Here is a 26795-nt window from a genome sequence, read left to right as displayed (position 1 = left end):
TTGTGAAGACCCATTGACTTGATGAATAGTAAGCAGTGTACGGAGTGAAAAAGTTTTAAAGAACATCACAGGTATAGTAACAAAGTGGAAAGTCCCTAGCTGTCTTTTTTAAACTTCTTTGAGGGGGTTTATTAATATAAATAATAAATAAATTTATTAATATAAATAATACCTATATGAATTTCTCTTTCTCTTTGCATAATCATTTCTAACACACACACAATCATTTGATATGGGAATTAGAAGATGTGAAGATTATAGATGGACATCTATTTCTTTGATTTTTAAGTGTTAATAAGGCAATAGTACATATATCCACTAGGTTACTGCTTTCCAAATTCTCCATTGATGTCTCTCCTGTTATTTCAAAGTCACCTTTATTGAGATAAGCATCTGCTACATTCCCCTGTCAGAGACGGGATACTAGGCTGACTAGACTTTCAGCTTAATCCAGTCTAGCTGTCATAAAGTCTTACAAGCTGCAAGTTCCAGAAATGAAAATGATCAAAATTATTAGTGGAGGTTCAAAAATATAATGCAATCATATAAAATAATTACCATCAGGACTCCTTCACTTTACAAACATATAAAATGCACTTATATACTTTAAGGGTGAGAAGGGGGAAAAAAATCCTTCCATTAGAAAATATAGTCACAAAGCTTTGAACAAATAAATTCACACACTGCAGAGTACACACACACACATGCATGCAGGCATGCACGTACATACACGCACATGTGCACACACACACACACACACATACATGCTTAGAGTTTACACTGCATTCTTCTGATGCCATGATTATTATTTTATTTGTACACCCACCTTTACTGCACATTCTAAACAAACAATAGACAACAGCGTAAGGAGTTTTTTTCCTTAAAACTGCAACAAAACAAGTCTCAACATTTGCAAAACATTCCTTTATTATTAGAAATAAATTATTTTGTATAAAAATTAGCATGCGTTGACCATTGCATTTATTTTAGCATAACCCAGGACTTAATTCAGTCAGCCGTCACAAGAAACAAATTCATCTTCTTTTACGAGTTGAACAATGTAGGACAGGAAAGGAAATTGTCACAATCACAAAAAAGTACTTACAAATATAACATCGGACATGATTTATTTCAACAGCATTTTTTTTCACAAGCTAACATTTTTTTCCTTTTGTGATTTGCTTCCTTTTCTGAGTAAACAGTTCAGAAGCTTGACACTCTGTGTTATAAAACTGGATTTTCCTTCCCCTGTCTCTTTTTGCCTTTTGCCTCTTGTTTAATCCTTGTCCGTTAGGAGACTGACTATTGATTTGAGTGTAGTCTACTGATATTTCCAAGACTGAATTCTGGTGGTGGTAATGTCTTTGTTTACAAGATCCCATCCTGCAGGTCTTCCCAGTGAATTTCATCCCTGCTCAGTTTGCCTGATTGCTGTAACTGACATAAGTTGTCTTGGTAGAGGAGGCTGTAAATCAAAAAATCAAAAACAAACAACAGCAAAAAAAACAAAGTTCAGGATTTTTAGAATTAAAAGAGGAGAAAAAAAAACACATTTAGCATTTGAACTCAGACGGTGTCTAGCTATATGTCCAAATAACATGACCCATGTTCATGGAATAAAGTAAGAAAGTTTAAGCATGTATATAAGTGGTGAGTAAGTTGGATCTCAAGTTCTGTGTTCTTGATGATAATTTATTTTGTTTACGACTTGGGGAAGCAGAGGCCAATAGAGCAGAACTATAATGAGTGGTTTTAGCATACCCGTATCAGAATTTCAATATACTACTTGTCTGATATTATTTTGGCTGATATTATTTGGCTATTTCTGTATAGACATTTTCTAGTTTAGAGCTTGGATTTTTCTCTCTCTTCTACTGGTTGAAGACAGCTTTGCCGCTAGTGGTGGGTTGTCCATCTAGAAGGAGGCTTATGCTCCTTGAAAGGAGTAAAACCTACACATGGGAAACATCTCTCCAAGTTAGAAAAACTGAGTAGCTAGTGCCTACAGCACATATTCTCTGGAGAGCCTTCAGACACAAAGCATCTGTATATAAGTGAGCCAGCAAAAACACTTATGAAAGCCTAGGCAGTATTTTAGAGCTGCCATGCTATTATGGTCTCCTTATGTTGATGGTCAGCTGATCATTTCTTCCTTTGGGCAAAGATGATATTCCTTGTTCAGAATGAGGCAATATATTGAGAAATATTTGTTCACTTTACTATTGTAAAAGTGAACAACTGTGAATCTTATGTGGAAGTTTGTGTCAGCTTCTAGCCCTTATATCTTATCTCTTTGCTGTAAAAAATATGGCCCAAGTCTCCCCTGTTGTGTTAATGTAGTGGTGGAAAGAGGGGACTGGTGACATCAGGGTCTCACAGGCAGCTCCCTAATTTTAAACCAGTGGGTACATGGTAAATCAGACTGCTGGGGGACTGAGTCTCTTTTTTGTCTCTATAATAAGGTCTGCATAAAGAAGAATTTGGCTTCCCAAATATGTTTTATATTCCATCTGCTATAGACATCTTCTACTCATGATAGTGAAGATGGCAGCTGACAGGATGAAAATAATTTGATGGCACAAAAGTTGTCTGGTCTATAGATTCAAAGATCTTAATTCTATTCCCATACCTTCATTCCTTCCTTCAATTTCTTTTTTATATAGAATCTGGTGGGAACAGCTGAGATAGATAGGAAAAGGATTCTTCATGCTAACTGCTAAATCTAGCCCTACAATCTGATGATTTGGGAAGAACAGACTACAGAAACCAAGAAATGACAGTTTCTCTCTCCTGCACCAAAGATTAAACTAAATCAAAGATCACTAAAATTGCTGCAAAATAATACTAGGTAGTATAAATAACTAAGTTTGCTGCTTGCTTTTTCTTCATGTTTTCTTTGGGTTTCTGAGCAATTTGATTCTAATATGGCATTTGCCATTTTGTAAGACACAACAGAACCAGACCATTATAATTCACATATCACTATAATGTTTGTTCCCTAAGAATGCATGTATAAGAATGAATAATCAAAAGGAAGCTGCAAAACTTAATATTTCTTACTTCCATTTGTACAGGTAGCTCCAGTACTTTGTGTCTGGAAGAGCTAATTCGTGAAAGGATTGCTTTTGGCACACTAAGCAAGTCTTTCACATAATCAATCACAGTACTCCAGCACCAACATGAAATAGCTTTATTTGCATGTATTGGGACACTTGAAGCAAATATAGCCTCATTTACATCTTTCAGATCTTTCAGATGGGATGTACTCCTCCTGTCTGAACTCTCCCATGCTCCCACAGCTGGATTTCTGAGAGGATTCTATTTTTCCTTTGGCCTGTTAAGATCCTTCTGAAAATAATGCAGGACTGCTGAAATGGCATCGAGTTCCTTAGAGCATAAAAGGATTTTGTTTCCAGCTAAGAAATAACAAATTTGCACATCTGCAAATTCTGCACACTTGGGAACAAAAAGAGCTTATTTTTCTCCCTCACCCTGAAAATAGGCTCAACTATGTGATCAGGTCAAGCTAGCTTACCACATTACCCTGTGTCAGCTGAGTTCTATGATAACTTTTCATGTGTATTTAGCCCACAGCAATGTAACATAGTCGAATTTATCACAACTCAGTAAGCTGAATTATGTGAGGACATTTGCAAGAAGCTCAAAATACAAAAACAAGTAGCTACTACACCTCAGCTGATTTAGAGTAACTTGTTTATTTGCTGTAACTTTGTTGTACATCTGAGACTTTAATAGTTTTGACAGAATAAATCTAGGACTGTTCAAGAAACAAAAATTATCCTATTGAGTTCTGAGTGTTACTTTAAAAAATGATAGCACAGAGAGCTAGTGTAGACAGTAGTTGGAAATGTATTAAATCTAATCTCATCTCCAAACAATTGATAAATATTGCAAGTGTCTCTATAGTTAACTGTAATAAGCCTACAGTTCCTGTTTGGGGATCTGAAAGCTTCAGCAGCTGGTGTCCTGCTCTTTAAGACTGTTAGCATTTTATAGTAATAACATGAACCACATTTGGCAAGCATAGATGGCCAGAAAAAGTAACAGACTTGGCTCAAAATATTTCTGGGAATGAACACTCTTTTCTAGCTCCAGTTACTACATTGCTGTTGGAATGAGACAAAAAGAAAGAGAATAAAATGAAAAAGGATCTAAAGCAATTTAGAATGATAATTGTGATCCGACTTATATGTATTTAAAGTACTTGTCATTGTTATGCCTTCTGTAATTGCATCTGGATTTTTTTTTTCATCCTGTTTCCCAGATACAATTTGTTTTCCACTGAAGATGACTGTATTTCCACAAAAAAACCCATGACTGTATTCATGCGGAGCACAACATGGAATAAAGTCTGTTACATGGAATAGGACGAACCAGACAGAGCAGAGTTGTCTCTTGATGGGAAGCAAAAGGAATTGCCTGACTGTGTCATCTTATTTCTCACCTAGTTATGAGCATCATTATCATTACGAGTTTTTGTGCTTGTGAAACACTTACTACCCACTTCTGGTATACTAGGAATAGCCTGATTTTTTATGATCAGCTTCATGTACTACCACCAAAAAGAAAGATCTACCTCACACAGAGTCAGTGCAAGAAGAAATTTTGCAATGTTGAGAGGTGAACCTAGTGAAAAGGTTCAACCTCTTTCACTAGGTTTCAACCTAGTGAAAAGGACTTATGCAGCACTGTGCACTGACAATTCACAGGAACCTCCAAAAGTTTTGACAATAACTATTTTGGTAGAAAAGAGGGAAGCTGATAAAATCCAAATGGTACAGAACAATTTTGGGGAAGAGAGAAACCCATCTTGAGGCCAAGAGCTCAATTATATAAGGACAGCTCTCTGGAGTGCAAATAGCTTGACTCTGAATTTTTACCTATGAAACATTATGATGCCTGGATCAAAGCCTAGTCAGGATATACTCCTAGTGAGCTCAGAATTATATAGATGTGCTACTGTTAAAATAATGTTTAGAGCACAGTAAATAAGCATTACCCTGCATACATCTCACTACTGGAGAAGCAGACTTGTTTCCAAAAGCAGCTGTTTCCATGAATTATGCATAATCGTATTTTAAGGAATACCAGACACAGCATTTCTTAATTAGTTACAGTGGATAAACACCAGATACCCAAGGCTTTCTTATTAACCCTCTTTCTCACCCTGCTGTGGAATCCCTCCTTTGACCTTTCCTCAGAAGTTTATAATTTTGCAAACTCAGCAAAATCCACCTCTCTTTCCCTTCTGAATTTTCTTTTGGTGACTTCTGAAGATTTGAGAAATTATTGAGTTCTTCATATTTCCATGCTATTATTTAATCCACAAGGAATTTCATTGCCTTTCTCCTTTTGTCCTTATGTCATAATCTGAAGCTGTATAAACCCATGGCTCAGTCTAGAAGATTTACACATTTTGAAGGGTCATGAGTTTTTCAAGTGAATTGGTTTGCACTCAGTATTGTCCATGCATCAGCAACTATAGTATGGTAAAGTTATGGACTATTTTTATATAGTCTTCAATCTGGCAAACTGATCGAATTCACTGGGGGGTTGCATTTTTCTGAAATAAGTACAATATTTTTCTGCAAACTTGGTACTGACTTGTCTGAATGTGCTCAAGCAAAATAGTACTATTCAATTTCCTGTCAACATCATCAAAAACTAATAAAAATTAAAAAAAAACCCCTCATCTGCAGTAAAATGACTTAAAATTTTGTCTTTAACTGTAACAGCTGCTGTCCATCCTATGTGACCTCTAACTCCTCATTAGAAACCAATTGTCCTTTACTACTAAGCTCTGGGGGTAAAGTTACTGGCTCTACTCATATTTGATTATTATTATTGTGAAGTCCAGTTTATAAGACTGTATGTCATGTGATGGAATGGAAACTATAACCTCTGTTCTATTCTATACCAGAGCAATTTAGAGATGTAGCAAGATTCAAGAACTTTTCTGTCATGGAAAAGAATTTTTTCCCATTACTAACCCATGACATAGCAGAACATGTAATGATTAAGCTGAATATGAATTGTCAGGATTTTATACCAAGATGAGTAACCTGAATGGGAAGCGTTATTCTGGGAAGCGTTAGCACTCATGGGTTGTGATAAATGAACAAGTCAACAAATATTAAGTTAAGGTGGAAAGGTAAAAAGCATTATTTTCACTTCCATATCTAACTGCAAAATAACAACAGTGTTAACTGTTTTCATTATTTTTTTTTCAACAGCCTTTGAGTTTTGAATATACAATGATGACCATAAATACACCTTATGAACTGTCAGGACATACCATGACTGGCACAGCAATGCACAACACATCAAATTAACACTAGCTAAAACAGATCATTTTTAAAAGATGTGGCTTTCCAAAATCTGCTTGTGGTTTTTTTTTTGTTTACTAGCCTCCTGTGAAAAACAATTTGTTTGAAACAACTCTAGGTATTCCTGCATTCAGCAGTACATGAATTCTGACACATCTCTGGATTCATGCAGAACAAGCAACAAAAGAATAAAGTTTATTATTAAAAGAAAGTGCATTCTTGTGAACGTACATCTATTAAGAAGTGCTGCCACTCTTGACCATGGGAAAGTCTACAGATGACTTACTGTTGGTTTCAAGACTTTCACACAGTTCAGTTTTGACCTCTCCATTTGGTCTGTCATTTCCTTTTGGGGTCAGTTTGCTTTGCATTGTGGCAGCTGTCACTACAGCCTTGAAGCTCCGCTTCCGTTTTTGAACGTTCTGCTCTGGATGAAAAATGATAATATAAACCTTGGGCATGTAGAGCATGCCCAGAGACACAGAAGCACTTAAACTCATGGAGACAGTAAGTGTTGTAGTCTGGATGTACATCTGGGGAAGGAAAGAAACAACAAGATTAAAATGATCATTATATTGATTTAATATAAGAAGGAAAATAATTAACTTAAAAATACTAGGTGGAAAGGGAACCAATTACTGTTTCTTTTCTGTACATACATCAGAAGGACCCTTGACTTTGGTTGCCTTTAATTATAGCAAGTATGGCTGTTTTATGTTGGTTTCTTTAGGTGGTAGAAACAACATAATATTTATTAATCTTCATTCTCATAAAAATAATCAAGATGCTGTAGCAAACACATTTTCAGAAAATAAATAAATATGTGTGTACAGGAAAAGAGGAGTCACAATAGGGTTAGCCTCGTATCATCTACTTTAATACAAGAAGCCTCTACAACAATATTCCACAATATGGTGATTCAGTAGTGTGTGCAGCATGGTTCAACCAGCAGCAGGCATAATGCAGAATCTAATGAAATCTTTGATATACTCTGAGTTTCAAGCTTGGAAAAAAAAAAAATTAGTTTCTCCATAGTGAAGCTTGAATATTCTTGAGTTTGTTGGTTGGGGTTTTTTTTGTTTTTAACATTTCCACCTTACTGTTGAATTCTAGTCACAATGCTCTGTTGGCACACAATAAAGATATTAATATGTCACAGTCCTAACTAAGAAATCAGAAAATCAGGGAACCAGGAAATCAGATCACAAAGGACCTCAGTCCACTATGGATACAAAGGAAAAATCTGACATTTCTGAGTGAGTCTGTCTGTTGTTTATTACCACCTACAAAAAGAAAGCAACTCTGGTCTTCCACAGTCCTATAAAAGAAAATGACAATGATCACTCCATAAGAACAGCAGAGAGAAGTTTCTATTCAGAGAAGTATTCAGATAGTATATTAGAAATGCTAATTGTAGTTCTGCTCAATGTTTATTTTTTCTTAGGAAATTATATTTTATTAGATATTTTATGAGACAACAATTTTACGTTACAGTTCCATGTGGTTTGCTAAACTGAGTAGGAAATCTCTCAGTAATCATGTTGTTATACTGAAAAAGGTACTGAAGTAAAACCGGTTCATTGCCTTGGCAGAGGATTTACTGACATTGTTGTCAGGCATGATTTTAAGCACTAGCCAATACTATCGCATTAACCTGGAGATGAGGTAGTAAGTCTGTCTGCAATGTCAGCTTCAGATCATCTGTTTTTATTAAGTGCCCTTGGGTAACTTGGCCCTTGGCAGAAAAGTAGAGATATAATAAACTGGTGTGCAGTCACTAATATAGTTGAACATTTTTTAATGTCTTTCAGCTTACAAAGTTTTTCCATTAGATACTTTCTCCTTAGAGATCACAAATAAACTGTGCTCTCACTTAAAGCAATGTAGGTGAGAAATGTGACAAATGTATTTAGGAAGCATGGACTGTCACTCTAAACCACCTTGCAAAGTATCTGTATAATTGTACAGAAAACTGCCAAATATTACCATAAAATGAGGGATAGGCCAATCTATTCTTTAAGAAAAGATTGACAATGCTTCAAAATTTGTAAGAAGCTGAACCTGCTTTCGGGGACAGCACCAGACTGAAAAGACAATCGGGATTGTCTTCCTATCGTGCTGAGGAAAGTTATAGGATCAACACCTTCCTTCATTTCAATAATACATCAAGGCAATACATCAGGAAATATATACAATACAGTCTTTTCTCACACCAGTGAAATAATTCCATTCCTTTCAATCTCCAAAATGACAGTGGTGTGCCTGAAAGCAGAGCTTGACCTACATTTTGCATGAACACTTCTAATGAAAACCTCACACGTTACATCTATAAGCAGTTGTTTTCAGACTTCCGTGGAAGGACCTCTGTGCAGATGCACGTTCACATGCAAACAGCACCAACGACATATCCCTTTCTCTCTGAATCAAACTGGCTGATCTCCAATTAAATTGGTACAGCAGGGGCTTTTAAGGTTAAGCGTTGCATTAAGTGGTGTCCAAAAGCAAAATTATTTTGGTTCCTAAAAATGCATATATTTCCTAATGGGTTTTGCAAAACTGAAATCAGTGCAAGTAATACCTTTAACAAACTGTAGTGCATATGAAAATTCCATTAAACATAAAAAATCCTTTTCTGAAGCCTTACGATTTTTTAAAATCCAACTCATGGCAGTTAAGTGACTAGCTGAGCCTCACCCGTGGAATCTGTAACAATGCCTGGCATTTAAATATATATTTTTTTAAGTCCTATCAAGTACCCAAGCTGTAAGGCTCATCTTTCTCTCATGGTTCAGTATAAGAATTAGACGATAAAAAAGGATAAATAACCTCTGGATGTTATAGGGTAAAATGCATACATTCATGTAATAGTACTAGTCATATTAGCAACAAATATGTGCATTATGGTAGATCGCAATGATGTTTTTTTGTGATAAGAAATCCCACAGTGCCAAACTCTTATAAATACTAAAAAGAAAACATGTCTGCCTGAAGGTTTACATTCAGGTAAGCTTCATAAGTGAATCAACTCTAAATCTGATCATGCATTCACTGAAATAATAAGAGCACATGGATTTCAATGCACTTAGTGCAGGTATTTTGCATGAGCTATTTGCGTGAGCAAAATCCAATGTATTTTCCATGGATTTAATTGAAATGATCAGCAGAACAACCTATTTAAAAAAATCCAAATCACAGATAGTTTAACATTGCAGATTACAGTTCGTATGCAGTGGGATTTATTTCTAATGATTGCTGTGGTTTTGAACCAGCCATTATAATTATTGAAACATTAAAACTAGAATGAGTTGGGAATTTTCTGACAGAACAGTTTTCAAATAGTGAATATAGTCTTTAGAGAGCTTTGGCCTCAGGGATCCTGTTTCGCATGGATCATCCTTACTACTAACTCTTTAATGAAGTTAATGAGAAAGAAGGGCTTCATGAAAACTGCTAGACCTTGAGAGGAAGGCTTTGAACATATACTTACATGTACACATCGTGTGTGGTGTGTACATCAGTCTGACTCCATACACTAATGCAATTGCATATTTAGTTGGAGACTTGTCAATGACAGTCTGGGTCTGATTCATTCTCCTATTAGAATCATAGAATAGTTTGGGTTGAAAGGGACTTTTAAAGGCCACCTAGTCCAACCCCCCTGCCATGGGCAGGGACATCTTCGACTACATCAGGCTGGTCAGAGCCCCGTCCAACCTGACTTGAATGTTTCCAGGGATGGGGCATCCCCCACCTCTCTGGGCAGCCTGTTCCAGTGTTTCACCACCCTCATTGTAAAAAATTTCTTCCTTATATCTAGTCTGAATCTACTCTATTTTAGTTTAAAACCATTATCCTTTGTTCTATTGCAACAGGCTCTACTTCTTTTTAAATCGTCATTTGGAGGCTGAGAGTCTGTTTATAGGACAGGAAGATCCCCTGCATCTAATCTTTCCCATCTTTGGAATCCCCCTTCTTGCAGCCTGATGAAGCACAAGTCTAGCAAACAGGATGCCACACTCTTGGTTTGACTTTTGTTTGACTCTTATCTTGTTTTATCCCTGACAAGAGGACAATGATGTTTTATGGCTGTGCATTCTGGGTACTTTTATTATTCTGGGAACATAACTACCTGTAACTTTTACAGAATTAGTGCTCTAAGAATCAAGGAGCAACAAAAGTATTTCAGTTTAATAAGATATGAGGTCTGAATAATTTTTCATCTGTCTCACAGTGGTAGCTCACTCTAAGTTACAGGAGAATAAAGGTCCCTTTCTCACAACGATTCATGGTTACACAGAAATGAATTTCAGTACTCCTCACACTAAAATCCCTTCTGAACTACAAACTTTTTGTCCAACAAAGCCTTTCACAGATGTAACAAAGATGGCTATATCTATTCTCCTTGTTCTTGACAGCCAGAAGATACAAGACAGAAAACTAAAATCATGGTAGCACAAAAAAAAAAAAAAAAATCTTTATACTATGGGAAAAACTTGAGACCTAAATACCTTCCTGTCTCCATCTCCCACCCCAACCCCACACGAGAATTGATACAGGATTTCTTATGTATTGTTTTCCACCTCCACAATTGATAAAGGATCCCTCACAACTGACTGTTTCATGTAAATGACCTAGACCCTGTGTACCCACTCAGACACATGATCTGTCTATCTCACAAATGACCCAGACCCTTTCCTCATCAGAAGGGTCCTACAGGCTTGGTAATACAGCCTCTGACTGCCCCAGCAGCTAAAATAGATAATGGCTGTGTGGATATTTAAGGATTTTCTATCTTCTACCATTGATTGTAGGACTATGTATCTCCTTCTTTCTACTTTGAAACTTAAAATGTGACATGGGAAATATTGGGGCACCCAGAAAGGATATTTTAGAAAAACACAGATACTCTGATGGCTTCTTCAATTTGGAAGTACTTGAAGCTGAATTGCCTCCTTGGTAACCTGAAAAACTTCTATGCATCAAAGCAGGTGTGTGCACCAAATCAACCCAGTGCAGGTAGCTGAATGACTACTTCTCAGCTAGGCTTCACTGCTTAGAATTGAAATGTCCCCCAAGTACCCAGTAGTGTCCCATCAGTTTCGTGCTTGCAGAGGCAATATCATGCACACAGCATGCCTTGAGTTCAACACAAAGCAAACACTTTCATTAGAGAAAAAAAATAGTGGTAATGTCACAACTTTTGTCCAGATTGCTTCCTTGGTTTGAGTCCTCCCCTACTTTCACACATAAGATTATATTCAGGCTCTCTTCAGAATTGCTGGTTTTCTCATGCTATTTATTTTTTTTCTATTCAGTTTTAAAAGGTCAGATAGAGGGTACCTCCCACCCAGCCGGTTCCCTAATCTGGTTTTAATAGTATATCCTGGATAGGTGGGAGATATGGCTATTGTGATTTGTTGAGTGAATTGAATCTAAGTTTTCCACTTTGGTGCAAGTTCTCTAACTGCTAGTAGTTGTAACACAGAAGATGAACAATCCAGCAGTTAGTGAAGTGCTAAACCACAGAGGGAAGGCTTCGTACATCTCAAGTTATCGGGGTGCCTAGTGTAGATCCAACTCAGCTACTTGCACTCCAAAGAGAAATGGATGTTTAAAAAGGCTCAGCTGGTCTAATATCTCTTATTGGCTAATTTGATACAATTTGCCCTTCAGAAGTGCCTTTCTCCACGGGCTAAAGAAACAGCCTCGGTACCAAATCCTGGAGTCTGAACCATCCTGCTGAAACAGTTATACCCAGATAGGCACTCTTGAATGTGTCCCACACTGCCAGTGACAGAGCAGAAGATTGAATTATGATTTAATTTTTCCCTATCCTTGTTACCAAATACTTTATGTCTCTTATATGAATCTTCCCAGCTTCTTCAGCCAGTTTCATTTTTTAAAGCCAGAACTGCAGCAAGCTTCGTTTCCCACAAGAGTTTTTTGCTCTTATTCCCTCCCGCCATTCTTGCCTTCGCTCCCAGCTATTGGAAGCCTTTACCAGATCCTTTATAGCCAGAAGATAAATGATAAATCATAAAATAAAGATAAATGCCATCTATCCACAGGCATCCCACAGACTGGGAAAGACAGCAAAATGGTTGCTCCCCGTTTGTGGTGGAGAGAGCACAAGTCTTTTTAGTCTCAGTAAAACACTGAAAACATTCATAGTCATCCTGTCTCTGCTGCAGAATCTAGAGGGCTTAGAAAAAGACAGTCCCTTTCTTCTTTTAAAGTCATGCACATGCCATAACACTATGTGCTGGTTTTGGCTGGGATAGACTTAATATTCTTCACAGTAGCTAATATGGGGCTATGTTTTGGATTTGTGCTGGAAACAGTGTTGATAATTCAGGGATGTTTTAGTTACTGCTGAGCAGTGCTGACACAGAGTCAAGGCCTTTTCTGCTTCTCACACCACCCCACCAGTGAGTAGGCTGGGAGTGCACAAGAAGCTGGGACAGCTGACCCCAACTGGCCAAAGGGATATTCCATACCATATGACATCATGCTCAGCATATAAAGCTGGGGGGAGAAGAGGGAAGGGGGGAATGTTCAGAGTGATGGCGTTTTGTCTTCCCAAGTCACCGTTAAGCATGATGGAGCCCTGCTTTCCTGGAGATGGCTGAACACCTGCCTGCCCATGGGAAGTAGTGAATGAATTCCTTGTTTTGCTTTGCTCGTGCACGTGGTTTTTGCTTTACCTATTAAACTGTCTTTATCTCAACCCACAAGTTTTCTCACTTTTACCCTTCTGATTCTCTCCCCCATCCCACTGGTGGGGAGTGAGCGAGTGGCTGTATGGGGCTTAGCTGCCGGCTGGGCAGCACACTACACACGACATACTACGATTGCTTTTGCATATGTTGCTTCTTGCTAAAGAGTTGACTGGATGACAACACTCATGGTTTCACAGCTGTGTTCACAAATCAGAAAGAAACGCCATGCAATGGATTCCATACCAAAAATCAATGTGGAAAAGGCTGGCTGCAGGCAAATATATTTGAAACCAGGAGAACATAAACAGGGAGATAACAATGCTGGCAAGGTGCCAACAACTAACAAAAGGATTCATGCTTCTCTGCAGAGCCTCCATCCTGATAAGCTTACACCTACAGATTTTTGTTTTCAGTCCACAACATACTTTTCTGTCTGGACCTGTGGGAAGAAAATTCATCTTTTCTTGAAGAAAAACATTACAGATGCAAGTCAGTCATTGTTTTGCTCATATAACAAGATTATGTGCCAAGTATAAGATAAACTTCATGGAATGAGTCGTCTTCAAACATTTGTTCAGTTAGAAAACATGGGAAACTACTTAACATATGTATTTTTTAGCCTTTTAAAAACATTCCTTACCAAACTACCAATTAAAATGAGGCTTTGAGAGAAAAAGTCAAAGCCTTTTCACAAACATGAAAGTACAACATTCATTAGGTTATTATCTCAAGCAGTAAATGTAGGCTGTAATTCTGTACATTGCAGAGAAAACTGAGAAAAGAAATCCTCTATTTTTATGTGTACTTTTCAGTTACTTTCAAAAACTTTAAGAGAAAGGAAAGATCTAATAACTGATTTCAAATTAAACGTGTGCCAGCTTTAAAAAGTATGAACTTTCATTAAAGCTTGGATGCGAGAGGAGCTGTAAAAGCTTGTAGCCTCGGTAGAACATGTATATAGCTGCATTTCAGAAACTGAATTATGGTAACGATTTCACTGTTCACATTTTCCACTTAAGTCTAATTTTGGCCTTTCCTGCAATATTTATAAGTATTCCCTTTCTACCCATAAATTATTTTATGCAAAGAAAGGAATGGCTTTACTAGGTCTTTTTTTAGCATCGTATTTATTATTTTAAGGTAAGTAGATACAGAGAACTCAGAGTTGTCTACTGCTCATTGGAAATGGTATGTTCCACAACTGCACATTGCAAAGTTTGCATTGCATACACTCCTCCAAAGTGTTTTTTCACCACATACCTAAAACTAACTTCAGTTCATCGAAACATTTTCCAGTGACTTCTCAATACCTGATTTTACCACTGAAGTACAGTCGGACAGCTGTATCCCAAACAAAGACAACTCCTGCAACTCAGATAATGGGAATTTGAAGACATTTATTTCACCAAGCTTTGCTAATCTGCCCTGTCATTTGGGAACAACTTCTCCTTGGACCAGAATGGACTCTGTGTATTTCTTCATCTAATTTCCTAACAAGATATGATTCCTTTGTCACACAGAGGGTATCAGGATACTGTTGTAATGTATCAAATAAAAAGAGAAATAGTTGACCTCTAGGGTTGGGGAACAACTAATATGAATATAATATTCTACCACTGTGACTATATAGTAGACATTGAAACAATGCTATGGTATAGACCTGGGCACTAGGTCTTTTAAACCATTAAACTGTTAGAGCACTCCCAGCATGAGTGGGCCTGGGCCTGGGCCAACTCACACTCTCCCAAACCCTTCCCAGGAGTTTGCCCACGGTTTAGGACGATTCCCACTATGTAATGTTAATATACCCATGCTGTTCTTGGTGAGAGATTAAGAGATTTTCGTGTTATAAATCTAGTGAAACTGTGACAACTGGCTTTGTGGCCTGTGAATATTCTTGACAGTGTATAGTTACTACTTTAGATAGAGCCTCAGAGAACAACACAGGAGACATCCATGCAGACCAGGGGATGAACTGATTGAGAGCAGTTCTGCAGAGAAGGACTTGGGGATACTGGTGGATGAAAAATTGGATATAAGCCAGCAATGTCTACTTGCAGCCCAGAAAGCCAATCATATCTTGGGCTGCATAACAAGACGTGTGGCCAGCAAGTCGAGGGAGGTGATTCTCCCCCTCTACTCTGCTCTGGTGAGACCCCGCCTGGAGTACTGTGTCCAGCTCTGGGGTCTCCAGTACAAGACAGACATGGACCTATTAGAGCATGTCCAGAGGAGGGCCATGAAAATGATCAGAGGGCTGGAACACTTTTCCTATGGAGAAAGGCAGAGAAAGTTGGGATTGTTCAGTCTGGAGAAGAGAAGGCTCTGGGGAGACCTTATTGCAGCTTTTCAATGGTTAAAGGGGTCTTATAAGAGAGACAGAGACTTTTTACCAAGGCCCATAGTGACAGCACAAGGGGCAACAGTTTTAAACTGAAAGAGGACATAAGGAAGACTTTTTTTTATGATGAGGGTGTTGAAATACTGGAACAGGTTGCCCAGAGAAGCTGTTGATGCCCCATCATTGGAAGTGTTCAAGGTCAGATTGGATCGGGCTTCGAGCAACCTGATCTAGTAAAAGATGTCCCTGCCTATGGCAGGGTGTTGGACTAGATGACCTTTAAAGTTCCCTTCCAGCCCAAACCATTCTGTGATTCTATGATTCTATGATTCTATGATTCTATGATTCTATGATTCTATGATTCATAGAAACATGGTACTTTCTCAACATGGTGGACATTAATGGCAGTGGCCATTTCTATTGGCAAATGTCATCTCTAACCATAAAATTCTAGAAAATTGGCTTTTTTGCCTGTTTTAATTCCTTGGGTTTTTTTCCTTCCTCTTCCTTTTGTTTGTTTCAGTATGCAAGTTTCAGATGTTTTAGGTCTTCTGTAATTGCTACATTTGAAAAATTTTTCTGTTATGTGTAACCCCTGTAGACTTAGTCTGTGGTTTTACAGATAACATCATAGAATATTGGCATCAGAAATCATGGAGTTTTGTGGCAAAAGATGGAGAAGATTAGGCTGAAACAAGTGTTGCATTATCAAACATTCTGCTCATTGGGAATAAGCAACATTTTTGAAGAGAAAAAAATGTTCAGCTTTACTTCATCTGCAACATTTATTACAATGTTTTATTAAGAACAATAATAAACTCTAGTCTGTTCTCTACTGTGGTCCATCCTCAGGACATAGGTCTCGTGGAAAATGCTAGGCACTGCTTTGCAGACCTTCAAAGTAATTTAAAATGTCAGTAGGTAATTTGATTGTTTTTTCTTCTCATAAGTTAGGTTAGATATCACACTATCATACAGCTTACATATACCACAGCACACAATTTATTGCATTATTATGGTTTTTAAAGGGCCATGTGACCCATTCATCTCATCAGCCTTATTATAAATAGAGCCACAGTAGTCAATCACTGACCAAAGACCAATCTCTACTATGTCTGTTGTAATGTGTATGTCAGTCTTGATATTCAGGAGTACTGAACTCAAAAAGCTCAAGTAGAAAGTAGGTACTCACAATTTGTGAAACTAAGCTAAGAAATATCCAAATACCGGTAAAAAAAAAGTCAATATTAAATAACCATATTGAAAAAAGTCTGTGCTGCATGGAAATCCTAAGGAAGGAGATTATTTAAAAGTAGTTCTTATTGTTATACATTAATTGAATCTTCAACATAATGCAGAAGTAGGATTTTTATGGTATATTGTGTTACACTTAAGATCTACTTACTGGCAAAATGCCAAACAAAAAATTTATTGTTAGTCTAATTAAAATCTTAACAGCCTAATAAAAACTATAGCAAATATTATTATTAATTCAGTAACAATGATACTAGCTTTTACTGTTAAAATGATTTAATTATTGCAGGAAAATCTCATTAATAATGTAGCTAAAGTTGTTATACATGAATTTCTTAGTATCAATCCTTTTTCTCCAGTGGTACACACCCTGTCTGTGCTCCTCTGGTTTCTAAAGACAACAGATTCAGCCCTCTGCAAGAAGAATAGAGGGAAGGGGAGTTTATGTTGAGTTGTCATCATCCCAGGTCCTTCACCAGCAGAAGGTGCATGATGTTGATGGCCAGTGTTCCCTCCTCCATAGTCTTGGGTCCAGCTGAGGTTACTTTTTCACATTTTCTAACACTGTGTGCTTATTTCACCTTTTTAAAAATGAGTTCCCATCTACAATCAGTCTACCTTTACCCATTAACTGCTTATTAATTGAAATTAAGTCCCAGTTCCTTTTTTACTGAGTGGTTTCACAGGTTTGCTAGGTCTTTACCATATACAGTATTCAGAGAGCTAAGCTGAAACAAATTCGGCAATAGTCTCCTGACTGCTGGACAGTTATTATCACAACTAACACAAGCTCAGGACACAAGCCAAGATATATCCTGAAAGCCCATATTGACAGGTCAATGTAAAGCCTGTAGACTTTTCCTAGTACCAAAAAAACATATTTATTGGGCTACAGCTGGGTACTCTATACAACAGTGAATTTCAACCTTATTTCCAATTTTATTCTATAAAAAAATATTCCTTTTTATAAGATTTCCAGAGATTTTCTACCAGAGATGTAGTCCAGCCTTCAAATAATTTTCATACTCTTTTCAAATACTTATAAAATTAAACCCCCTGTTAGTCAAATGCATTTTGATTTCCACAACTTAGATCAATTCATCTAGATAAGATGCAGCACAATTTAGAGAATCTTTTTTTTTGCACTTTTATAATTTTTAGCAAAATTTATTATATGTAAGATGTTTATTATTAATTGCGTCTTCAGGTATCTACTTTGAATGCAGATTGTATTTGCCCTAAGGCTAAATGAACTAACAAATGTGGCAGGTGGACAACTGTTCAAAATAAATTCATGTAGATTGGCACATCTTCAATAACAATCCATTTGAAAATATGGGAGTTGACATTTTGGAACACTCAAAACTCAAGGAGCCAGTTGGCAACCCCAAAATTGTCATTTTCATATGCATAATTGTCTAGTGATGAAAAAGGGAAAGAAAGAAATCTGCCTTATAGAGAACTAAGGAAAGATGTTACCAGGAAAAAGAAAAAAGTGTGGCTTGGATTTAATTCATACTCCAGGATTAAAATAAAAACGAAATGGTTTGCTATAGCACAGAGTGACCATTGATGTTCACTGACACATTCTTGTAACTAGAATATATTGCTGGGTAGAAAGCAACCTTTTTTCTTCTCCAGACTTGAAATTTATAGAGTATTACAATCTGCCTTTTTTAAATGACCAATACTGACTGAAGATCTATTTCCTATATTCACAAAACATAGAAAAAGGTTAGCCTTAATTGCTGGTTTATTATCCTATTAACTACATTTTAGTGTCTGTTTTCTGATGTCTTTTAAATATGCATTATACCTGAGCTAAAGAGATAACTGTGCTCTAGAAATACTATAAAACAACCTCTAACTCTGTAATAATTAGCTTGCTACTAGGTTTAGTTTTAAAATGTGTTTATTTATTTAGTGCACGTGGCTTAAGTGTCAGAGTTCAAGTACCTGATAGAGACAAATATTAAGTGAAGTACACTTGTTTAGAAGATAATTTTATTTAGCATCTTCAAGCAGGGCATAATTAAGTTACTCTGTCATACAAAATGATGGAGGCTTAAATAAGTAACAGCTGGTTACCCCAATGGCTGTACAACTGCAGGGCAGCCTTTGGCAGGAAAAGCTGTGCAAACACAACCAATACATTATGCTAATGGGAACAATGTAATGAGCAAGGAAGCAGCTAAAATGGAATGACAAAAAGAAAAGCAAACAATCAAACAAGTCCCTTCAGCCCTTAGCACGCATTTCAATTGCAATTTGTGAACAAAAATCTTACAAAGGCTGTACTCAAGTACTAGCCTTATCTAGAAATGTTTGCTGAGTCCATTCCTTATGTCAGAATAAGTTTAATGACAGCAGGATGAATCCACTGGTGGTTGCTCCCTTGACTTCAATGAATTTACACTGAATTGCTCCAAGAGGTGAATTGAACTAAACATATAAACTGATAAAAATATTTTTTCATTAAATTTCTCTCTGACCTTTTAGGAAAAAAAAAATTACCTAAAATTACCTAAACTGCAGTATAAGTGGCCAAAATTAGACCTAAAATTATGTGCATTATAAAAGTATTTCCTCCCTGTTACTACTAATCTCAAAGGTTTCACCTGAGTGTTTACTTGCCTTGGTGTCACTCTGGATTTTTTTGTTCCGTAATTCATTGTGACACTGCTCCAGTAGAGTTTTTCTGTCAGATTTCATTCATTGCAGAAGGCCATTGTGAATTCCCTACCTAGCTCTGGAGCAGGATGAAATCCCCACTAACCTGAACTGGATTTTAGAACCAGGTGCCAGGTTCCTAGCTGCAGCACAGAGGGTATGCGATACACGATACATTCTGTGCTGCATCTAACCCACAGCCCTTTCAAAGTCCACTCCAAAAGGACTTTCAAAATAGGACTTTTCAAAATAAGTCTTTTCAAATAAGACTTTTGAAAGAGCCCATACTGTTTTATAATCTAGGCCAAAAGTCATAATCTAGATTAACCAAAAATCATAACCTAAAAAATCAAAACAGAAGCAGAGGACAGGGATTTCCAGAGGTGGAGACAACAACCTGGAAAAGCTTAAGGACAGAGCAGAAACTGGGGGAGAAGAAACACCTTAAGAGCAGCAAGCTCATAAACTGTTGGAGGCAGTAGGAATACAGAGAGGATACATTTTCCCTTGTATTTTTCACATGTGAGTGTAACCCACAGTACTGCTGAAATGCTGGTGACCCACCAACCACACACAAAGGAATCTGGTGCATAATGAAAATTATCATCTTAGGCAAACATCTAACAGATGTTTGTTGCTGAACAGCAGCAAAATAAAAAATCTTAGTCAATATATTCGTATTATTTATATTAGGAAGTGCACAAACACAGAACACAGAGCAACTGTCCCTGCTCCACAGACTTTATTATCTAATTTTACATAAGGAATGTCAAAAATATGTCAAAAAGCAGAAGACATTGATTCAGTAGAAACTATGAGAACATAAGCAATTTAGTAAGCAGAACTTTGCTTTGGGACATTTCATGTAAATCTGTGATGGCACGATTGCTGTATAAACTGACCAGATTCATTTGTGCTGGCAACCAGTAATATTTTTATTGATTTCTAGTTATGTGGCTTCGCATGTTCTGAATTTCACTTTCACAGACTTTCTATGAGCTCAGATTAATGCATATATGCAAAATCTCAGATATTTTCCATCAGTGTCTGTGCACCTATCATCTCAAGTGACCTGAGTACACCAACTCAGAAGAGAGAGGGAAGAACTACCACCTCTTTTAGGGTATGCAAAAGCTCATCTGGTTTCTATAAGCATTGTTATTATGGACTTCCTATGTTCTTCCTAGGGAGCAGAGCTGGTAAAAACTCACCATTATTTCACGTTATTTCAGGTTCAGATTTACATGTACAAGAAGGTACAGCAGGGCTAACATATCTTCATTTCTCCCATTGAATTACCTCAACAGCATAGCCTTGTCATGGCTTTAGTTTGCCCTTTTGCCTCTTGTCGTGGTTTAACATATTTTCATTACAATACTGATATCTTCTTGCTCAATAGCTCCATCTATCAGATACAGCAAATCTTTACGCTCAACAAGCAGTTGCATCTATCAAATAAGGGTCATTGTCCTGGTTTCGGCTGGGATAGGGTTAAATTTCTTCCTAGTGCTGTGTTTTGGATTTAGCATGAGGAGAATGTTGATAACACACTGATGTTTTCAGTTGTTGCTAAGTGCCTCCTAGTCCAAGGACAGCTCCCGTGCCTACTGACTGAGCTAGGTACACAAGATGGGAGGGAACATAACCAGGACAGCCAGCCCAGATGGCTAATGGGGTATTCCATACCATGTGACATCATGCTCAGTATATGAACGGTAGGCGTGATCCAGGAAGTGCCGATCGCTACTTGGTTATCGGTCAGCGCGGGTGGTGAGCAATTGCATTGTACATCACACATTTTGTATATTTTATCATTATCATTATTATTTTCCCTTTTTCTGTTCTATTAAACTGTCTTTATCTCAACCCATGAGTTTTTCTCACTCTTACCCTTCCGATTCTCTCCCCGTCCCACTGGGGGGCAGGGGGAGTGAGTGAGCGGCTGCGTGGTATTTGGCTGCCTGCCAGGTTAAACCACGACAGTCATGCATGGAAAGAGAGGCAGGAACATATTCTTAACCTGAAGAAAGTTCTGCACCAGGGCATCTGTTTAGTGCCACAGGACTAGTGCCAGCCCACACGGTTGTTCCTGCAACAGGTAGGACTGTTTTATGACTCCATATGCAGCCTGTGCCATGTACAACAGCCTGTCATGTGACAAAGCACATCATCAGTTATATAATTTTGGGCTAACCATACTTCTTTTCAAGTCTAATCCTGCCATTCTGCTACATAGTTCCATCCAGACGTACATACTGTGACCCAAATTGCCTCCTTTCTTTTGGATGTATGTATCCTTATTTTACGTATAATGTCATATCATGACACGGAGTCCTGATGCTTCATCATTTTAACCAATATCTGTTCAGAGTCCTACAGGTCCCTTCTGAAGTGCATGCCTGGATTTCCTTTGTATGGAAACTCTCCTGTGTGAGGGATGAAATAGGAGAATTGCAATCTCAAAAACATGGGCAGGAAATGTCTGACTTGGCCCTTGCCAGGGATCCAGGTACTGGATAAGTATCATATTACAATGTTTCTCAACCTCCAGGACAATGACATGAATATGATTATCAAGAGAGTGGTTTTAATGTGGCTTACTAGCTATTTCGCTAACTCCTAATTTGTCTTTGAAGTTTCTGTATGACCTAGACTTTTCTTGGTTTCTTCAGCAGGTAACCACATATTTAGGGCATAGACCTGACAAAAATACTATTTTTATGTGAGAACTTAGATAAGCTTTAAATTTCTTCTTTGTCTTCCTGGAGGATTCTCATGGCAAGGCAGGATTTTGCTGATTCCCACAGAAATGTGCAGTATGAAGATATCTTAGAGGACCATCTCTGAGGTATGTCAGGAAGGGATCTCAAAAGAACAACAAGGTAGAGCAGTGATGGCATATGTACCTCCCCTTCCAATCCCCTCCATGCATACATAAACCCCCTCCTTCTACCTTTCAGCTTTTTTTTGCTCTTTCTGTGTTCAGGGTGAATCTCATTTCTTTGAACTATTCTGTCACGTCATATTTTGTTTTTTTTAAATTCAACTGGAACATTCTCTGGTGATGTGCTGGTATTGGCTGGAGTAGAGTTAATTTTCTTCATAGTAGCTGGTATGGGGCTATATTTTGGATTTGTGCTGGAAACAGTGTTGATAACACAGGGATGTTTTAGTTACTGCTGAGCAGTGCTTACACAGAGTCAAGGCCTTTTCTGCTCCTCACACCACTCCACCAGCAAGTAGGCTGGGGGTGCACAAGAAGTTGAGAGGGGACACAGCTGGGACAACTGACCCCAACTGGCCAAAGGGATATTCCATATCATATGACATCATGCTCAGCATATAAAGCTGGGGGGAAAAGAGGGAAGGGGGGGATGTTCAGGGTGATGGCGTTTGTCTTCCCAAGTAACCGTTATGCGTGATGGAGCCCTGCTTTCCTGGCGGTGGCTGAACACCTGCCTGCTGATGGAGAGTAGTGAATGAATTCCTTGTTTTGCTTTGCTTGTGCACGTGGTTTTTGCTTTACTTAGTATACTGTCTTTATCTCAACCCACGAGTTTTCTCACTTTTACTCTTCCAGTTCGCTCCCCCATCCCACTGGTGGGGAGTGAGCAACTGTGTGGGGCTTAGTTGCCAGCTGGGATTAAACCATGACAGGTGAGAATTCAATTAGTTTCCCCTGGATAATAACAGTGTTGTCCTTCCACAATTCTTATATATCATTGACAATTATTTCTGTATTTGCACCCTCACCAGCTACAATGTCATCCACAGGTAATACTACATTGTACTAGATTCAACATTAGAATCTCTCTGATGTCAGCATCCAACCTCTGTTTTCCCTCTGTCATTTTTAACTGTCAAGAATTTTAATCCTGCAATAAAACCTAACATGTTAACTTTTCTGGGGGCAACAGCAGAAGGTAGGAACTTATGTGTAAAAGATATGCAGCAGTAGATGTGTCTAAATTGCACTGCAGAACCAGCACCAAGGTGGGCTTGTGACTGATTCAGGGCTGATTCTTGTATGCCCTGGCTGATAATACCCAGGGGAACTATGAGTGACCCAAACATTTATGTTACTCTCTGAAATGCAGTTAATCATAAAAGGTGAATCTGGCACACTAGGATATTCAGGTATCCATCTGCTCTTGTTATGGTAACACTATACAAAGAAGACAAGCCAATGCACTTCCCTTTAGAGATCCGGGATACTTCCTATATAGTCACTGTTATCATCTGCCACAGGAGAAGGAGTGATTTGTTGACAGCCTGAAAAGATATTTTCTACAAGGACAGAACAGACCTAGATTCAAGCAGAATGTGAGGCATAACTATCAAGAGATTTCAGTTTCCTACTGTTCAAATTTGAACTCAGAACTTGAAAATGTGTTGGCCTGAGCCATGAAAAGATGATGCAAAATCATCTCTCAACTTTTAAAAAGCTGCAGTACTCTTTGATCTACTGTGTTATACAATGGTGTCTCAGCATTACTACTGAGAGTGAGAAGTCTTGTCCCTCATGTGAGCATTCTCAGTGTGAAAAAGAGTTTTTGTCCCAGATCACAAATTGAATTTTTCTCAAACTGAAAATCCACACAAATGTACAAAAATCCAAATCAGTTCAACTGAAGAATTTGGTTCCATTCTTTCCAAAAAGATTTTGTTTCATTTATAAGTACAGTTAGTTCAGGTTGGAAGGGACCTTAGGTCTCTAGTCCAACATTCTCCTCAAAGCAGAGTCATCTGTACAGTCAGACCAGGCCTCTCAGGTCTTTATCCAGTCAGGTCTTGGAAACCCCCAAGTATGAAGAGATACTGCACAGCCTCTTTGGGCAACCTGTTGAACCTGACTAGGTGGAGAGCTATAATCCTTTCCCTCAATCTATCTATCTGCTTCTGTTAATACAGCCCAGGAGGCTTTGGCCCTGCTTGTGAACATGGCACTGTTAGCTCATGCTCAGTTTGCGGTCTGCAAGGCCTCCATGGCCTTTTCCAGAGAGCTGCTCCCAAGCCAGTCAGTCTCCAGCCTGTATCATTACAAGTGCTCTACCTTTTCAGGTGCCAAACTTTGCATTTGTCCTTGTTGAATTTTATGAGGTTCCCGTTGGCCCATCCCTCCATCCTGTCTACGTTCCTCTGGATGACAGCCCTTTCCTCCAGCATATCAACTATTACCCCCCAATTCAGTACCATCTACAAACTTTTTGAAAGTGCATGTCATTGCCTCCTGCTGATTATTGGTAAAGATGTTAAACAGGACTTGTTCCAGGACAAGTTCCAGAACAGACCCTTTGTTACTGGCCTCCAGGTAGAGCTTGATCTATAACCATGACCCTCTGAGCCCCATCATCCAAACTGATTCTTACCTATTTGATTGTACACCCACCCATACTATAACATCCTAACTTGGGTACCAAAATATTGCAGGTCCAAAGTGCAAAAGCCTTGCTAAAATAAAGGTAAATGATGTCCCCAGCTGTCCCCTCATCCACAAACCCTGATGGCCCAACACAAAAGGCAATCAGGTTGGGCAGGCATTTTGACTGTTCCCAGTAACCTTCTTCTCCTTTACGTGCCCAGAAATGTCTTCCAAGAGAGCTTGCTCCATGATTTTCCCAGGGCCCAAAGTGAGACGGACCTGCCTGCATTTATACCTAAATGTTTTTCAGCTTTTAAAGTTCTTAAAATTGAGTACTACCAAGGTACTACAGGAAAATGGGGGAAGAAAAGTTGTCACCACAATCCGTACAATAGTAGTAGTGATAATTAAGAGGTATTACATCACAAATCCTATAATAGTAGTAGTAATAATTAAGAAGTGTTGCTGAATCATCTGTAATAAAAATTGAGAAGTGTTACTGAACTATCTAATGATTTTATTAATATTTTTTGTTTCTTTGTCTCTGTGGTATACTCTTGACATCTTGACCTTCCTTGTTCTGTTTTCTTGAACTGAGTAAAGAAGATTGAGACAGGGACCATATTTTAATATGCTTTAATTTGCTTTAATGTTCTTCAATTTGCATATTATGGATATTTAAATAACATAAATAATAATGATATAAATAACAAATTAGTATTTAAAGTGAAATGATAAAATATGGTGAAACCTGTGTGAAGTACATGGGATTCAGGTCAGCTCAATTAATAGTCTGTATTTTATATGATATATTTTACTTGACTACTTTATATAAATTAAGGGGTTCTATTCCTCAAGGCATTTTATAAATGTTAATTATTAATATAAAGTAAAGCCTTTTTTTCAGTACTGTGTTTCCAGTCCTTAAAGCCAACCCAGAATTCAACAGATTGCATATTTTTAAGATGTTGCCAATGTTTTAAACAGAAAATCCCTTTGGTTTACATTCCCATATATTCAGATTGTTGTTGCACATCTGCTGTAATGATTAAGTAGGACATTCAGTCTCTGGAGGAAAAATAACTCAATTCAGTGAAAGAACTAAAAAGTAGTTTTTCTTCCCCTTCTTAAAAATAAATTAAAAAAGACACTTCTGTTTTTTCTACTTTTAAACTGTAATTTATACCTGTAATTATATAACAAAATGACAGAGAGGAGTTGCATGCCAAAAGAACATGACCACACAGTTGTTAGTTACTAAATACTGATTTTCTGTCATTAAAAAAAATTAAGAACCATCACTAGATTTGTCAGTTTTGGTTCCAACATATTTAAATAAAGAGACCAATACTCCTTGTTCTTTTAAACTAAGGAGATGATCTATTTGCTTCCCTTTCAGTGAACATGACTCAAAGTGCTGGAATACAGTCTGCAGCCTGCAAAATGGTGGCCAGACAAAAGAGTCAACCTCGTAGGTTCCCTTAATTTCTTTCTTGGGCTATTCCAAATTAAATGTTTTATCTTGCCAGATCACCGAGTTTTTCAATACAAAATCTAATGCTTGTCTAAACTAAAAAGCCTCTGTCACTAGCCAATCTGCTGGGGCCATGCTGTCAAAGCCCCTTGATGTATGCCAAGAAGAGACGCTCTCCTGCCAGCACAGTTACACCACCTTACTGAATGACAGATGCAAAACTAACATTAGCTTTCCTCTATTGGCATAACCACACATTGGGATTTTGCCAATGTAACTATGTCAGTCAGTTTTGGTATGTGAGTGTGGTGGGTTTTTTTTGTTTCTAGTCTCCTAGCTTTCTTGACAAGTCCTTGTAGACGTGGCCTAAGAATATTACTATTAATGATCAAAATGACAGATGACAATGACTTCCATCTATAAGGTATTTAATTTACTAAAATGTACCCAAAGATTAAAAAAGTACCATTGAGGACCATAGACTTCTGCTTGATTTGATTAGAAAGAAACAGCTCATTGGAAATGTTTCTTCTAGCTGTTTGACCAGAGACTCCAAGAAGTAACAGTCTCTATCTGAAGTTTTTCTTATGTTGGAATAGTCAGAGATTTATTCTGCAATGGAGGGATT

At 37.8% G+C, this 26795-nt stretch overlaps 1 protein-coding gene across 1 annotated transcript in view; it reads right to left on the bottom strand.

Annotated features, from left to right (window-relative positions):
* Window positions 1-912: 912 nt before the first annotated feature.
* Window positions 913-26795, bottom strand: part of GRM8 (glutamate metabotropic receptor 8) — a 376332-nt gene continuing 350449 nt past the window's right edge. The window contains exons 10-11 of the mRNA XM_075146659.1: window positions 6634-6880; window positions 913-1465 (exon numbers count right to left, since the gene is read on the bottom strand). Coding sequence (XP_075002760.1) covers window positions 1416-1465; window positions 6634-6880 — 297 coding nt within the window. The 3' untranslated portion in view covers window positions 913-1415. The remainder of the gene's footprint in view (window positions 1466-6633; window positions 6881-26795) is intronic.

The sequence above is a fragment of the Calonectris borealis genome, chromosome 1 (assembly GCF_964195595.1).
Source record: "Calonectris borealis chromosome 1, bCalBor7.hap1.2, whole genome shotgun sequence".
NCBI classification, from domain to species: domain Eukaryota; kingdom Metazoa; phylum Chordata; class Aves; order Procellariiformes; family Procellariidae; genus Calonectris; species Calonectris borealis.
This window is presented reverse-complemented; position numbering and strand designations above follow the sequence as displayed.